The following is a 19,009-nucleotide window of genomic DNA, read 5'->3' as shown; positions in this document are numbered from 1 at the left end:
TATATATCATTTAATCTTTTATAAAGAACATAATAAAATAATTTACCTTTTCTAAATGATTCTTTTTTCCTTCTAAACGATTCTTAAAGCCCCCACCAATTTTAAAACATAAAATGAAAGCCAAGCGAACCAAGCGAAGCTTAAAATGGACGAGAACAAGTATAATTTGAATCGTTAATTGGGATTCGAATCGTAAATCGTAGGATTCAAATCATAAAATCACAGGATTCTTATAAAAAGGGATTCAAGGTGGGATTCAATTTGTAAATCGTAAATTGTAGGATTTTGACAACACTGTGCTATGTTACTAAAGCGATCATGTAGGCTGGACTTGGATTCTTGTCAAACACGTGTCAAGGTTGGTGAGGAAGAATTGGGAGTGAAGGTGATGGAGTTGTATGACAAAAATTTCTTTATTTACATTTCAATCACTAGAAGAAATTACATGTACATGTACATGTGGTTGTGTATGTGTATGTACGTGTAAAATATCAAAACCATTGCAAATTTCCATTTGTAAATTTAAAACTATGCATTTATATCAAACAAGTTTTCTGATAAATAATTGGTGCAACTATTCATTGTCCAATACGATAAACATTGCTTCCATGTTAAGGTCAACTTAGAGAATATTAACGCATAGAGAAGATATAAACTAAATTGTAGCACAATACTTGAAAGTCAAGGAACATAATACCTACCCCTTATAGTACGGATCTTCTCAATGAATTGCTCACCAATAATACCGGAGCCAGGGACACTCAATGGACTGCGAACACGACTAATGCTTCCAGAAGCTCTGATTATAGCTATTTGGTCTTTGCCTTGTCCCAACCCAAGTGTCCAATTCCTTACTCTAGAATATTTCCTACACTCAAATTAAGGAAATATCCATAACTTCAATAAATTCCATCCTTTGTGAGCAGAACAATCAAAATAGGTTTTACAAATTTTATTGCCTTTTAATTTTACACTAACTAAAATTACTAAATGAATGAGCAGAACTTTTCCAAAAATAAGGGTGTGTGGAGATTGATCATAAAGACACAATGTAGAAGTTAAAATAAGCTTTAACATCAAGTCAAATGATGATAGGCATGAAAAATAGTACTTCTAGTCTCCAATAAGAAAATAAAATGAAAGATGAGAAACTTAACCAAGAACATGTCTCACACTCACACACACACTCACACACACACAATGACAAAAATTTAACAGGCAATGGACGGAATGGTGATCGTGATCATCCAACTCGTTATCCTTCCATGCACACACACAATGACAAAATTTGATTCTGCACCATCTAGCAAACGGGCAATGGATGAAAAGGTGGTCATGATCAACCAACTCGTTATCCTTCCACACACACACACACACACACACACACACACAAATTTATTCCACACCCCCTAGCAAACGGGCAATGGACGAAAAGGTGATTGTGATCAACCAATTCGTTATCCTTCCAACAAAGAGAACAAAAATTGACTCGGATTAATCCCCTTCTAAGGAGATTATCGATAGTGAGCACCTAATTCCATCCCACCAACCAGCAAAAACTGCAATCTTCTTAGGAGCATCATAGGACCAAACAAAGGACGAATGAGCCGGGATGTCTCCCAAAGACGATCCGCTTAACAATGTTAAGGATTTGACCAAAAATAAGCCTGACTTACCATGGAACCATTTCAACTAGTCCCTATCCGATCCGAGCACTACCCTCAAAAGCTGTTTTGAGAGATCAATGAATTCATCCTCCTCCTCTTTCAAAGTCCTTCTACATGGCGGGGTCCAAACACATGACAAGCCTTGCCATGAGAAGCATGGAGCTGCAGATACCACAATTCAACGACACCAAAGCCAGTCTTGGATAATCATCTTTCAATCTAGAGCCGCACAACCAAATATCATCCCAAAACTTCACATTATACCCATCACCCACTAGGAATCCCACTCCTTCCTTCAACCTTCCTTCCAACTCCACAATTGCCCTCAACATCCCCATAACCCTATACATAGAAGCTCTTATACCTATGTGTATGCGCAAACCATGGGGACATTAGCAATGTCCCCAAACCCTTCAACCGGCACATGCATTAACTTATCGTCAATCTAAACCATTCATTCATTCGTACATGATACAACTAAGGGCAAGCCGTGATTTCTGCACCATAGCTTGCTCCCAGTTGTATGAATAGTTCATATCGACAATAGGTCACCCAATGTGCCATTTAAAAGGTTTAGGGATGTTGTAAACATTCCTTGGTAGGGACATTAACAAACCCCATATAAACAAACATACATATATCTACATCTGTGTGTGGTCTCAAGTCCAACCAATTGGACCACTAGTGACTAAGCAGATAAATCGCAACTTGTCAAGAGCATGCGACATTGATGAGGACATCATTTCACGTACACCTTTGTATACGAACCAGAGGAGGAAGCGGGCATCACCAATTTCTCTGTGGCTAGGCGAGTACCCATGATCATGTTGACGACCCCATGTGCATGTGCGAGCATCTGGAAGACCCCACACTGAGAAGATGCACATGGGTTGCTTTAGGGAGTTATTTGTATCGTCTGATTCAAAGGACGTGACGATCAGGCCGTTGATCGTAGATCGTTTTCATCATTATTAGACATTATTTTCTTTTAAGATTTAGTTTATGATTGATTTATGTTTTGGACACCTTACAAGTGATTTTATTTGATTTTTCATTAGACTAGAGTTATTTTGGTCAAAATTCATGAGACGGTTTAAATTGTAATTTTGAAAAGTTCTCAAGGCTATAAAAGAGAGGAGGGCATGTGACCTCTCACTACTTTGGTTTTGAGGGGAAAAAAAAAAAAAAAAACAAAGAGAAAGCTCCTTGTTTTCTTCTTCCATCTTCATGTGATGTGGGGGTAACTTCCATGTGAATTGGAAGGAAGATTGGTGCGAAGCTTATCTTCATCAATGGAAGTGTGAGGCTTCTTTCTATCCCCCACGCTCTCATCTTTACATAAAAAAGCAAGGTATTCTTCCACGTTCTCTGATTTTCGTTCTCCTTCTTCCCAAGCCATCAACATCCAAACCCTAACTCTAAACCGATAAATCCCAAATCTTCCTATTTTCCCAAATTACCAAACCTTAGTTCTTCACAACCTTCAATTAAACCTAAATCCCTACATTCCCTCCATCCAAAACCCTAATTCTCTTATCCTATCACCTAAACCCCCCAAACCCTTACCCAATTTACCCCATTATCCCTAATTCCCCGAAACCCTAATTTCACCTTAGTTAGTATTAGACTTTAGGAAATAAGCTTACCCTATTATATTTGGATGTCCTTACATCCATTAGATCCTAGTTTCCCTTATTCAATGGTCTTGTAGGATGATGTTTGGTAACCTAGGCTTGAATTATGCATTATCTCCTTTCACAATTTTGGTATTTGTGATGATGGCAGCAAGTTTTTGTGATTTTTATTAATTAATTTAATTTTGTTGGTTAATCTCACACAATATTTGAGTCCATACAACGGTCCTACATCGAACATCCAACTCGTATAGTAGGTTAGTCTCACCATGAAGATTGCCTTGTACAAAAATCAGCCATATCCACTCATCGAGTGGACCCACTTATATTTTTCTATTATCAATGGCTAAACATTATTTTGTACGGTGTGCCATATTTCACTACGTGATCCTCATAGTGGGGCCAACCTATTGGAAGGGTTGGATGTCATATGCACTTAACAGTTTGCATGTTATCTGCTAGGTGGACCATAACTTCTGGTCCAACGAATTGGACTTGAGACCAAGGTGTTCCATATTCATTACGATATGGCCGTAAAGGCCGATACGTATAGGTAATGGCTATGACCGTTGCACAATACGAGGGTGAAACGGGATAGTTGGCTTTTTGGGGACCGTATCGACCGTTACAAGACAAAAAGAAAAAATAAAAATAAAAAATCAGCCATGTTTTTTTATGCAAATCTTTTTCTTTTCCCGATTTTTCCATTTTTCTCATTCCAAAAACTATCTTACATCATTCTACAACAGATTTTGACCACTCGTACTATAGTTTTTAGGATTAAAATAGTAGATTGAAGTGAAAAAATTCAAAAATTGTAGTATATACGCATTTTTTTTTCCGATTTCTAATTCTAATGCTTGCTTGTGATGTGTAAACATTAGAGACACATAAACATGTTCATAAATTCACCAGACAACCTAATATAACACTCTTGCCAAAGAGTGGACCGTTATGCTACCATAAATACGCCCCGTATCGGCCAGGGTGTGTAACGGTGCCAAAAAATTATGGAAAAATGTCCATTAAATCCGAAATATTCCAAATATGCATTCATTTATAATTTGGAGCATGTTTATGGTGGTGTAATAGTCCACTCTTTTGTAAGAATGCTATATCGGGTTGTCTGATGGATTTATGAACCTGACAACTTGGAATTAACAGCAAACATTTTATATTTAGTTTTCTAATTATATAATATCTATATAAATTTATTATAATGAATGTAATACGAAAACATCTTATATTTTCAAGTTTTCCTATTATTTAAAGTGCTAGTGCATTGCATACTTCGTGACCTACATACATTTCATTTCAGTATATAGAGTTTAGGGACTTTTGTATCCTATTATGTAATTCATATACCTAACAATTTGATATCATTTTCCTCCATAGATCTTTAAAAAAATTAAAATTAAATTGGGGTAAATAGTGTTATCAATTCGGGGCTGATTAGGGGACCATTTGATGCCCTAAACTAGCTTCAAATTAATGCAATCTATTGGCACTTATCCTACTAATGGATTAGTGGACATTTATTAGACAGTGAAAAAAGAAAAATATCAAATGGTCCTATTTCAAAAAACAATTGTTTGCACACTAATAGTGAAAATTGTTCAAACAATTTAGTTTTGGGATTGTGACTTAGCAACAATGGTCCCAAATTTTAATTGGTTAATTTTGAGTTGACATACCTCATGTATAATTTTTTAGGGCCATGTACGTGGGGTCCACTCGATTATGTATTATATATACATGTCATCCATCCGTTTTGTCAACTCATTTAAGGGTATTGGAAAAAAAAAAAAGAGGTAAATCCAGATCTCAAGACCACTAGTGGGCCAGGCGGGCCACCTCGATGTATTTGTATATCCATGTCGTCAATCCGTTTTGCCGACTCACTTTAAGGCGTGGTCCAAAAATTTGGGTAGATCTAAATCTTCGATGGACCACTAGTGAGCATGCCTTTAAAAGTGGGGCCCACCTCAATGCATTTGTTGTATATCCATGTGGTCCATCCTTTTTGCCAACTTATTTCAGGGCATGGTCCAAAAAATGAGGCTGATCCAAATCTTAGGTGGACCACAAAATAAGGATTTAATACCCCCATTAGAAATTTCCTAAGACATTTTATTTTGGGATCAAGCTGTTATTTGTGTTCTCCCTTCATCAAGGTCAAGGTCTATGTGACCTCATCAACAGGTTCGATGGAAAATAAACATTATAGCGGGCCCTAAGAAGATTTTAACGGTGGGCATTCAATCCCAACTGCGTGGTCCAATTGAGATTTGGATCCCTTCATTACAAGGATCGTGCCTTAAAACGAACCTGAAAAATTATGGACGGCATGGATTTACCACACATAAATCAAGGTGGGCCCCACGTAACAAAACAGTGCGTGTGCACTGTGCTGTGTTGATTGCAGAGTATAAAAAAAGAAAAGTGTGTGGCTGTTTCATAGCCGCATAGTCCATTCGTTTTTTCTAGAAAATGAAAAGAAGAGAGAGGGAAATGAAAAGAAAAGAGTGAAAGAAGAGAGTGGGGACCGAAACGCGAGAGAGAGAGAGAGAGAGAGAGAGAGAGAGAGAGAGAGAAGAAGAAGAAGAAGGGCAGCAGCAACTGCCGCAGCAGTGCCGCAGCCACAGTAGTAAGAAGAAGAAGAAGAAGAAAAGAAAAAGGTAACACCCCCCCCCCCCCCGGCCAATTTTCTTTAGGGTTATGGCCCGTAATAGTTGTTACGGTACCGTAACGGCCGTTATGAACCCAAAAAATCAAGATGTTCTGTTTCAGGGCTATATCTCGTAACGGTTGATACCGTTACCATTACGCATCAGCCGTTACGGCCGATACATAATTGATTTTGAATACCTTGGGGTTGTATCGATCGTTATGCCCACATATCAGCCATTATGACCGATAAATGTATTGGTAACGGTGGTGACTGTTACGACCACCATTAGTGATACGGAATACCTTGCTTGAGACCCACACATACACATGCACACGCGCACTCCCACACGCATATGTACACACACATCTAATATTTGTCACTACCCAAAAATATCAATATTTAAGACCAGTGTTTCAAATATCGATTCGGTATCGCACCACTGCGAGATGATATACTCGCAATAACATCCGGAAGATACCAAAAAATCCCAAATCCAAATATCGGCCGATATTATCGTCGATATCGTACAATATATCGATGATATCGCGCCATTTCCTCTCCATTATTGTCGGACATCAACGCACGGACAGTCACGGGTGGATTGCAGGGGACTCACAAGTCCCACTATAGCTAACCACCCACACACACCATAAAAATCGGATCCGAGCAATGGAGAATCTAAAAAAAATTTGAATTAGAAAAAAAAAAAAAAAAAAAAAAGAAATGGGGGGGTACCTGGCTGTAGCGGTGATCGGAGGTAGGCCATTCGACAGGTAAGTGCGATTTTCTTCCTATTTTCTTCATCTTCCCTCTTTCTCGGAGATTCCGGCGAGGAATCAGACCGGATCGACGAACCGTTCCTTCCGGAACGAGATTTGAGGGGACGAACTGGATCAGACTGCGTGGATAGAGCCATGGAGGTGAAAATGAAGAGGGAAAGTGAAAAGAGGGGTGGATGGGGAAATCGGGTTGCGTACTGAGTTACTCAGTACTGAGTAAACTCTGTAGGGCCCATTGTTTAGTATATAGCTCATCCACGCCGTCCATCCGTTTTTCCAGATCATTTTAGGGGTTGAGCCCAAAAATAAAGTATATCAAAATCTCAAGTAGACCATACCAAAGGAAACAGTGGAAGTATTGATTTCCATCGTTGAAATATTTATAAGGCCCCCGATGATGTTTATTTGTCATCCAAACTGTTCATAATATCACAAAGACATGAATGAATGGAAAAAACAAATATCATCTTGATCTAAAACTTCTGTGGGCCCCCAAGAACTTTTCAACGGTAGACTTCAATTCAGACTTTTTCAGGTGGTGTGGTCCACTTGAGCTTTGGATATGATTAATTTTTCTTTCAAAAGCCCTGAAATTATATGATAAGATGGATGGACGGATTTGATAAAATCCATGAATGACAGTGGGCCCCACAGAGTTTACTCAGTACACAGTGCGCAATCCGCTTCGGCGGATGGAAATAGGATTGTGTACTAGTTACTCAGTACGCTTTTATCATATTGAGTAAACTCAGTTGGGTCCACCTTGAATGTATGTGGTTTATTCAATCCGTCCATAAGTTTTTTCACATAATTTTATACGTTGAGCCTAAAATTGAAGCATATACAAAGCCCAAGTGAACCATACCACTGGAAACAGTGGGAATAGTGATTTCAACCGTTGAAATCTTTCTAGTGCCCAAAGTGATATTTGTTTCTCATCCACCATGTTCATAAGATAAAAAAGACTTGGATGAAGTGAAATAAAAAATATTAGCTTGATCCAAAACTTCGGTGGCCCCTAGAAATTTTCAATGGTAGACACTCATTTCACACTATTTCCTGTGGTGTGGTCTATTTGATCTTTGGATATAATTTTTTTTTTGGGTATATGGAACTGAAATTAACTTTTAAAATGGATTGACGATGTGGATCAAATAGATAAATCACAATGGATCCCACAGAGTTTACTCAGTATGCAATCCGCTTCCCCGCCGATGGGGTAAATGCTTTCCACCGTTGAAACCTTTATCCACTGATTTCTATGGTGGGGTCCACTCGAGCTCTGGATCTAACCCATTTTTTGGCTCATGCTATAAAATGATCTCTTCAAATGTATGGACGGTGTAGATAGAGAAAATACATCATGGTGGGACCCACGTAACTTGGTGACGTCTCGTGCCCTTATCACTGACGGGCATTCACGTTAAATTGTTTACTCAGTATGCTCTTATCTTACTGAGTAAACTCTGTTGGGCCCACCGTGATTACACGTGGTTTATCCATGCCGTCCATCCGTTTTTACTGATCATTTTAGGCGTAGAGCCCTAAATTGAAACATATCCACAACTCAAGTGGACCACATTACAGGAAACAGTGTTGAATGAACGTTGACCATTAAAAACGTTGTGGGAGCCATAAAAACTTTGGAACAACCTGATATTTATTTTTTCCCTTCATCTGGGTCTTTAGGACCCAATCAACAGATTGGATGTCAAATAAACAATACAATGGGCCTTAGGAGGACTTTAATGGTGGATATCCAATCATTATTGTTTTCCTTTGGTGTGGTCCACCTTCGATTTACATCCCTATGATTTATTATATCAATCCCTAAAATGATCCATAGAAATGGATGAACGGAATGGATGAAACAAATACATTATGGTGGAGCCCACAACGCACGCCGATGTCAGGGGGAGTAGCCAATCCGTCTCCCCACGCACGATACTGACGGGTTGCGTAGCCAAACTGCCTACTGAAGTGACGCACCAAGTTCTGTGGGGCCCACCATGATGTATGTGTTGTATCTACACCGTCCATACATTTGGGTGTATCATTTTAAGGCATGAGACAAAGAATGAGTCAGATCCACTATTTTCTAGGCCTTAGAAAATTTTAACGGTGGGCATTACTCTCTCCATTGTGTTCTATGGTGGGGTCCATTTGACCCTTGGATTTGACTCATTCTTTGGCTCCTACCCTAAATTGATATCTTCAAATGAATGAAAGTGCAGATACAACAAATATATCATGGCGGGTCCCACAGAACTTGGTCACGTCACTTCTAGGCTCCGTCTCAACCTGTCAGTAGCTAATCCGCCTCCCACACGCAACCTACAAAAAGGTGAAAGCAGCTGTGCAGCTGTGCAGCTGTACATACGTGTCGTGCAAGGACGAGCGCGTAAGCGCCTCGAGCTCTAAGTTGTACGAACGGTTCAAATGAGATCAAACTTACATGGCCCAGCATAACGTTTATTTTCCATCTAATCCGTTAATAAATTAATAATGTTAAAAATACATGAATAAAGTGAAAAAACAAATTTCATATTTTAATGAGTTTCTTCGTGAATTTTAAAGTGAAAAAAAAAAACGTTGTGAGGCCCACCTGAGTTTCTTTTATCAAGATGAATTTTGTACATTCTCTTTATTTTAATGAGTTACACCTGATTAACGGCTTTGATTGAAGGTCCACATCATGGTGGCCCCTAATTACTAACTTATTGTTGGCATCAAATCTCATTGTTCCATGTGGTGTGGCCCATCTGAGTGGTGGATCTATCTGATTTTGACTCTCTCCAATCTCAATGGATAGATAAAATATTATTTTACAGATAAAATATGTCGGGAGGAAGAGGAGGGAGACAACCTGATATAGGGTGGACGTACAGTCGGCCCATTCCCGATAATCGATTCAGGAGTATTTGTGATTTATGTGGCCATGTATCGAGGAGTGGTGGGGTAACTGTAAGTGCTATGGTCTCATGCTCCTTTGGTTGTCAAATTTTGTTGTGCCAAAACTCTATTTGTGTCTTGTGTTTGTATGTTGTTATATATGTTCCAGACACTGCTTCACAAGTGCTTCAAGTACAATGATCGACTTCAAGCCAAGTCAAGCCATGTACTGTAAACATCAATGTTCAGAGCTACATCAATAAAGAGTACAAGACTCAAGTACATTTCAAGACTGAAGAGCAACTCAAGTTGAAGTTTGATGTCAAGCTTTCGAAGATCTCAAGATCAAGCGACATTAAGTAGAGATCTCAAGCTTTAAAAAGTTCAAAGGTCAACAATCATTTGATAGAATGGAGTTTCAATGTCCATACTTCATGTCCTAGGTATGATTAACCTTAGATTGACCTTAGGGTAGGTCATTTCGGATACATAATTCAAACTGTATGTTTATATATGAATTTGGTCTGTTCTAAGACTAGTCCTAGACCTTGTTCGACTAGTCCTAGCACTGGTTCGACCAGTCCAAGAAATTCCACGACCAGTCCTAAGTTGTTGAAGATTTTCGAAATTTTTCGGTTAGCCCACGACCAGTCCTGGAGGTCCTTCGACCGGCCATAGGTGTGTTCACGACTCGAACTTCGACCAGTCGTGGGTCCTCGACTCAAACTACAGCGACCAACTCATGCGGTCTACGACCAGTCCTGGGTCATCTACGACCGGTCGTAGGTGGTCCACGACCAGTCGTAGACACCCCATGATCAGTCGTAGAACGGTTTTCAAAGATCGCGCTTAAAAATTCAAAATGACGTTGAAGCTATGACCAGTCGAAGTTTCCCTAAGACCAGTCGTAGACGTGATTTCTACTTCTATAAATTGAGCACGAATCTCAGAATTTCATAACTCAATTCAAAGAAATTCAAGGCTCCACTCTGAGATAAGTTAGTATTCATTTTAAGCTACTTTGTGTATAATTAATATTTTCTTTTGTTAGCTTATTTTTATTTGATTTTGATCTACATTCCAATCTGATTTGAAAAGGGGAAATTCTGTAATTCCTTCTTCTTGGAATCAAAATCAAATAGAGCTAGCCCATTTGATTTAATTTAAAATCAATTAGAACTTAGAACCATTTTAAGTGAGTATTGGAAATTGAACGTTGATTCGAACTTCTACTCTGATTGGTTCTTCCGAGTTGCTACGAAAGGAGAAATCCAGGTATTTTACATTTATGTAAAATTTCTATTCTTTTGGTTTTTGTTTGAGATTCGCCAGAAAAATCTCATTGTGTGGTTATCTGAGGAGAGCCAGAAAACTCAGAAAGTGTGGGTTTTTGAATTGTGTAAACCCAAGTTAAAAAGACACAATTGGGAAGGTTTTAGGTGGACCTGTGAAACCTATTTTGTTAGTGAACGCTAATATCCCGTGTGAGGATATTAGGAGTGGAGTAGCATTCTGTGTGGCTGTTGTGAAACAGTTGGTGTACACACAGGCAAACCACTATAATTCTTTGTCTTGTGGTTTGAATGCTTGCTTAAGTTTTATATCTTTTATCATTCAAGTTTTTGGGATGTATGTGTGGATGTGAATTTGTAAAATTTACATTTCAAGCAAGTGTGTAGAATGTTGTAATAATTTAGATTTAAATTCCTGCAATTTATTTCAATTCCTTACTATTTATTTATTTCTCTTCAGATTGAGTTTTTGATACAAAGGACATTCTAGAAATAAGGTTGTCCTGCCATAAACCCTTGGTTTTTATAGTGTAAGGTTGTCCTTAGAACTGAATTCGTATCAACCTCTCAATACTTGTTTATTGAGGTTGATTTTATTTCAGCATTGTGAATTGATTTATTTTATTTGGCTATCTCTTTATTTTATTCCGCTGTTATAATTATAATTTGGCATAGTCCTATTCACCCCCCCTCTAGGACATAGAGCTAGGCTGTTTCAGTAACCCGCCTAAAGGAGCATTTAGCAGGAGGGTATTGCAATGTTATGGATTACCCTAAGTGCGCACAGGATGTGCGAGAACAGATGAAGACCATATTGAAAAAAATGTGAAGTCAAAAGATGAACGACATGCGCGGGAGAGGGAGATTAGGGAGGAGTTGGGGCGGCCACCGTATGCAAGTGAGGATGATATAGTGGATCTCGATAATGATGATGATCCCGAATACAGACGCGCAATTCAAGAGTCCATACGGGATCAGTGGGAGGGATCAAAATAGGAGGTGGGACACAAGTAGGCCTAGATTGAGGGGTCTATCCATGAGCGTGGTGGGCGGAGTGGAGCAGGGGAGAATGTTGGGTGGATCAGGGGAGGGTAGTAGGCGGGGAGGAATATGGGGCATGGGTAGGAGTAGTAGCATGCGGGTGCTGGATCTACCTTCAGATCCGAGAATGTACAAAGAGGCAGGAGGGACACAAAAGAAAATAAAGAAGATGTTTAGTGGAGGGGATGTGAGGAAAAAAGTTGAAAAATTTATAGCAAAATTTTTTATATACGATCAAATCCCCGCAAATGCCGCAGCAAGCCCGCACTTCTAAAATATGATAAGTGAAGTGCAGTGTGGGGGTGAGGGTATGCAGCCGCCCACACCTGCACAGATCATGGGAAAATACTTGGATGATGAACATGCATAAATGAAGACATACGTTGATTCGTATCGGCAATCATGGGAGATGTAAGGCTGTACCATCATGTGTGACGGTTGGACCGGACCGATTATAAATTTTATGGTCTATTCCAGGGGACGGGCGGTGTTCCTAAAGAGTATAGATACTAGTAGTAAGATCAAGGATTCTAACTACATTTACAAACTAATGCACAACGTCATGCAAGATGTTGGGAGGAGAAATATTGTGCAGTTTGTTACGGATAATGGGAGTGCATTTGTTAAGGCGGGGAAGGATATTCAGAGCAAGTATTATATGTATTGGGCCCCCTGCACAGCCCATTGCATCGATCTCATACTGGAGGGGATCGGGGATAGGCCATCGGTGAAGACTGTAATTACTGATGCATGACTCATCACAAAATTTATATACAACCACAGCTGGTTATTAGCCGTAATGCGCGAGGTGTGGTGAGGATATAGTGCGCCTCGGAGCAATGCGATTCGCCACAAATTATATCGCCTTAAGTAGCCTTCTCAAACACAAACAGGGGTTACGAGAGCTTTTCGCCTCTCATGATTACGTAGAATGGAAAAAGAGGTTGACGAAAGTAACCTATAGAATTGAGGAGCTGGTGCTGGAAAATTCATTTTGGGATAAAGTGCGTGGTGTTATGGGTATTCTAGAGCCCATTTATGTATTGTTGAGGATGGTGGACAATGAGACAAATCTATCGATGGGGTCGCTGTATCCGTCTATACAGCTGATGAAAGAGGCCATCATGGTTAAAGCTCCCAATGCATATAAGTGGGTGCATGCAATAATAGATGACCGTGGGGAAATGACACTTTCTCACCCACTACATCAGGCTGGTAAGTACCTATATGGATTTTTTTTTTCTATATGCAATAATAAACGAGGGTTGTACTGATGTGTATATGTTGGTTTTCAGAGTATTTCCTAAATCCCAAATACCACTATAGCCGGAACCTCTTCGAAGATAATTCATTAAAGAGGGTTGTGCATGAGGTGTACGATCACTTATTCCCTGACTGTCCAGGGAAAGGCACCTTTAGCAGTGAGGTAAATATGTTCCGCACTTACATTCTCCTTATCGTCATCTCAATCATTAAATACTTGTTTTGGTTGCTATACGCCATCAACAGATTGTTAAATTCCGTGATGCGGTTGGAATGTTTAGGTGTCACCCTGTGGTGAAGTTAAGGAACGCCATGATGCCATGTGAGTCATTGTAGTAAACTCAACTTTTATATTATTTTAGAAAATCTAAGATAATGAAAGAATCTTATAATATGCAGGCGAATGGTGGTCCATGTATGGGACTGACTGCGAGGTTTTACAACGACTGGCTATCCGTGTGCTTGCACAGACGGTGTCCTCGTCACCCTGTGAAAGGAATTGGAGTACATTCTCCCTCATACATACAAATAAACGTAATAGAATAGGGTATGAGAGGCTTCAGAAGCTAGTGTATTGTCACTACAATATGAAGTTACGAGAGAGGTTGCTCGCTCGGAAGGAAGAAGAAAAGCACAGGAAGACTCACTAGACCTGATGACGGTCGGACAACGTGCATATGCTGAGGATGCGGAGGATGACCTAGTTTACCAGTGGGTTAGGTCGGATGACTTAGATACCTCGGATGGGCGACCAGAGCCACATATTGCGGCAGAAGCAGAGACACAAGGGATTGATGTTGACAAACATGTGGAGCAGCAGAGGTCTCCTAATGAGGCATTCGACGAGGAATCCGGAGGGCAGCCCACGGCAGTCACTATCACGCGGGACACGTGGTAGGGAAACATTGTCTGACACCGAGACTGAGTCAGAGAGTGATGTGGGAAATGAGTCCGGTGATGATGATGGCGGCGATGAGGGTGACGATGACTCTGATGACAGTAAGGATGATGATGGTGGTGGTGGTGGCGGCGACGAGGATGGTGGCGACGCGGGTGGGAGTCAGGATAAGAGGCCTCTTAGCCCTTTTACCGGGGAGGAGAATTTCGATCATTCCACGCAGGACCCTGACCATGGTTCTCGTCCAGGAGAACCACGACCCCATCTTGTTTACAATAAGACATACACGCGTCAAAAGCTACTGCAGAAAAAGAAGACTCATAAACTTTCAGATTTTGAGGAGCTGCTGGCAAAATGCATGAGAGACACAAGCGTTCATGGCAGGCGAGGTGGCTCTAGATTTGGATCATGGACGAGGGAGGGGAGCTCGAGTTACAGGCCACAACATGAATCCGGATCACAAACACTGGAGAGTAGCTCAAGTTCTGTGCCACAGTATGGACATGGATATGGACCTAATGGATATGCGACGAGTGACTCCAGCAGTTATGGCACATCATTTTTCAACCCTGGTCAGGAGTTCACTTCTGCATATGGGCAAGGATATGAGCAGCAATATGGATATGGCCAACAATATGGATACCAAGGAGCTTCATATGTGCCCTTCTCAGATCCATATCAGTTATAGACTGTGACGATTATGCAGTACCCACGGATGGGCGTATTGATTCAGTTCGGAGAGGATGAGTACCAGCGTTATGTCAGGGAGTATCTTAACTGGTACCACTCTACTATGACTTGGGCACAATATTGTCGATTTGTGGAGCAGCAGTACTATGCCTAGCCCCGTCGAGATGGAGATGATGATTACGAGCCACCACGCAACTCTACGTGGGTCTAGACCACAACTAGTCCCCATCATTGATGTATATATTTATCAAATTTTACTTCTTCAATTCTTTTACTTTTCAATGAATTGGCTGTGTTTTCATACATGACTATGATATATTTATAAATATCATGCATTCAATTTAAATATAGTTGCGTTAGTTCAGTTAAACATCGCATAACTTAGGACCCTATACAAAGGAAATTTATTATGTGCATCTTTTTTTTGTGATGTTATGATTTAAAAGTGTGTATTAAGGGCCTTTTTAACAATCCCCAAAGTTTCATTAAAAATTTCAACCATTTTCCCAATGTTTCCCCATGTTTCCCAAAAAGTGCGATAAACTATGCAATACAAACGATATATCTCGTGCGATAACCAATACGTATCTGTATCCCAAGGGTGCGATACATTGTGCGATGCCGATATCTCGAACACTGTTTAAGACCACCCAACTTTCTCATTCTAAAACACTCCCACTAGCCATTAAAAATAAAATAAAATCTAAAATCTGCCATATTCTAACACAAGACTTCAAAATTTCCAAAACGACTTCAAATGGACATAATCTTTTAAAATAGCCCATGACAAAACAATGTTCAGAGTATCAAAATTGTAACACGCATCGATGACCAGGGATACGGAAACACATATTAGTATGATATTATTATTGTTGATACTTGAATAATAGAAAACAAGTACGCATAATAAGTTTCCATTTTTAGAGGCCTTACCATGTATTGTAAAAACAATCAACATAAGATCACTGTAAAAAATTTGTAGTCAATCAATAATTTGGCCAACACTCGTTGATATATAAATTTCCACATTAACTAATAGTGAAAAAAGACATATTTTTAATATAAAAATGGAAAGGTTAGGATTACACAATTTTCCACATACCTAAACTTGAATCATTTTATGTACTCAAGGGTATAGCTATTAGTGATCATCTAGGGGAAGCTTTTACTATTGATATAGGGAAAAATCCAGATAGAAAATATTTGGAGTGGAGAATTATTAATTATTTTTTTAAAAACGAATATTGATACTAAGACCTAGACCAATATTGATATTGGGACCAACATTAATAAAAACACTTAAGACTGGGACTAATGATTATCAAATAATTGATAAGAATGATCTTTTCTATCTCACAATTCATCAAGAAATCCTCCTCCCGCTAGCTGTATCGTGACTCAGTACACTTATAAGTCCGACCTCGTGTACCCTGTCGATATCCATCTTCCAATAAGACTCCCAGCTTGTATAATCACATTAAATTGCCAACTTCGCCTTATCTATGGCATCACAAAGGAAGCCCATGGTAGGTGCTTCGTCGGTTTCAACAAGATGGAGTACTCTCATTTGTGGCTCCATCACCTTTAGGATCCTCTGGACCTTCTTCTAATACAACATCAATCAATGTCCTTGATGTCTTCTTCTCATGTTTTATGTTGAGCCAATCCCGGGAAGCGAACATTTCACTCAACTCCCCCCTATACTAGTATAAACTCTCTGAGGTTATAAAGTTTGTGATCTAGTCATCGCAGGCCTCAGCAACTCTCGTTCCTTCATGAACTTCCTCATTATTGCGACTACTTGATTATGGTTGTAAATAAATGTTGTCATTTATCTTACCCTTTCGACCATTTCCTTAACACTCTTCTTCCCAATATCTTCTAATATAAGATAAATACAATGAGCAACACATGATGACCAGAATATGTGGTCTCTTTATCGTCAACTTTTGTACTACAACCTTATATGTTGCTTCGTTATCTGTCACAATCTGCACTACATTCTCCACTCCAATCTCATCCACCACTTTATCCATTTGGGAAAAAATATAATTAGTATTTTTTTTTTTTTTTTGCGGCCAATGCATCAATTGACTAATGATACACTATTTCCAAGTGATAGTCAGTGTTCAAGTTGTCGGTATCGCTACAAGTTTCGCTGGCCAGAGATAAAGATATAATATCTTTATCGCCGATAATATCGTCGATAACCGGAAATGCAGGGAAAAAGGGGGAAACATGGAGAAAATGGTGGAATTTTTCAGTGAAACTTCAGGACATGCCTAAAAACACATATTTACATATTCAGGAATGAAAAAATTGCAAAAAAAAATGCATTAAATAATAAGTTTCCATTTAATGGGGGCCAAAAGGCATGCGTTGTCGTAAGAAATCACTCAAATAGTAACCAAAATGAGTTTATATAATACAAATGCAAGCTTACAACAATTAAGACATGCAAAAGTAAATGAATTCAAAAAAAATACACATTTCTGGCCTTATTTCATCCCCACATAGAGTGACAAGGTGGCTAGTAATCATTATCCGGATCCCGTGGCAGTTGAGAGTAGTACTGTTGCCCAACATGTTGACAGTACTGTTCCTAGGTCATCCTCTACCAATTGACGCGGATTCGTTTCCTCCATTGGGATGCTACGTGGGGCCCACCATGATGTTTATAAAAAATCCACCCCGTCCATCCGTTTTTTTAGATCATTTTAGGATATCAGACAAAAAATCATTTGGATCCAAAACTCAAGGCAGCCGCATGAGAGGAAATAGTGGAGATTTAGTGACCACCGTTTAAACTTTTTTCTGGCCACAAAAGTTTGGTATAAAGCTATAGTTTTGTGTTTTCACTTCATCCCAGTCAAAATGAACTTATAAACAGTTTGGATGGCATATAAACATCAAGATGGTGCCCAGGGAGGTTTCAAGGGTGGAAAAATCTCTCTAGTTTTCATTCTCGTATGGCCACATTGAGTTTTGGATCCACCTGATTTTTGGTCTCATCCCCTAAAATGTTTGAAAACATGGATGAACGAGGTGGATTTTTAATCAACATCATGGTGGGCTCTATGTAGCAATAACTTCATGCGAAAGGCTTAATTAGGAAGTCCAGATTGCGTACTGAGTTACTCAGTAAGCCTCAGTACGCTCTTAACGTACCAAGTAAACTCATTTGGGCCCACCTTGAATGTATGTGGTCCATCCACGCCATCCATTTGTTTTTACATCTAATTTAAGGGATTGAGCCCAAAATTGATGCATATGCAAAGATTAAGTAGATCATACCATTGTAAACAGTGGGGATAATGATTTCCACCGTTGAAACCATTCTAAGCCCCACGGTGATGTTTATTTTTCATCCAACCTTTTCATAAGATCATACAAACATGGTTGAAGTGAAAACACAAATATAACCTGTATTTGACAAACAGGTTAGATGTCAAATAAACATTACAGTGGGCTTAAGAGGTTTTTAATGATAAAAGTTCAATCATTACTATTTTCCCATGGTGTGGTCCACCTGAGATTCTAATCAATCTCATTTATCGGATAAAATATTAAAATGACGTGTAAAAATGAATGGACGGTGTTGATAAAACACAGATTATGGTGGGGCCCACATAACACTTATGACCAACCACTTGGCAGAGTCACTAGGGAAACCGCATCACGCGCTTGGGAAGCGGATTGGCTAGTGTACCTCACACCAGCTATATAGCTACTGTAGGTACGTGTCGTGCGAAGACGAGCACTGACCCTCCTCGAGCTCCGAGTTGTACGAACAGTTCCAAGGAGATCAAAGTTACATGGGCCCCACAGTGATGTATTTATTATATCTACACCGTTCATCCATTTTTAGAGTTCAATTTAGAGCATTATCCAAAAAATGAATCATATCCAAAGATCATCTGGACCAAACCATAAATAGCAGCGGAGATAATGATTTTCACTATTAAACAATTTGTAGGGCCCACCATCACGTTAATTTTACATCCAATCTGTTCATAAGGTCACAAATACCTGAATGAAGAGGAAAAACAAATTTCATATTGATCTAAAACTTCTGTGACCCCAGAAAAGGTTTCAATGGTAGATGTTCAATCCCCCACTAGTTTTTGCAGTGTGGTCCACTTGATAGTTATATCTATCTTATTTTTCATCTCAAGCCTTAAG

General features: G+C 39.4%; 1 protein-coding gene across 2 annotated transcripts in view; it reads right to left on the bottom strand.

Annotated features, from left to right (window-relative positions):
- LOC131255636 (serine protease SPPA, chloroplastic) overlaps positions 1 to 19,009 on the bottom strand; it is a 105,579-nt gene that overhangs the window by 25,691 nt on the left and 60,879 nt on the right. For both annotated transcript variants that reach the window (XM_058256400.1, XM_058256399.1), the window contains exon 7: positions 702 to 868. In XM_058256400.1, coding sequence (XP_058112383.1) covers positions 702 to 868 — 167 coding nt within the window. The remainder of the gene's footprint in view (positions 1 to 701; positions 869 to 19,009) is intronic.

The sequence above is a fragment of the Magnolia sinica genome, chromosome 9 (genome assembly GCF_029962835.1).
Source record: "Magnolia sinica isolate HGM2019 chromosome 9, MsV1, whole genome shotgun sequence".
Lineage (NCBI taxonomy): Eukaryota > Viridiplantae > Streptophyta > Magnoliopsida > Magnoliales > Magnoliaceae > Magnolia > Magnolia sinica.
This window is presented reverse-complemented; position numbering and strand designations above follow the sequence as displayed.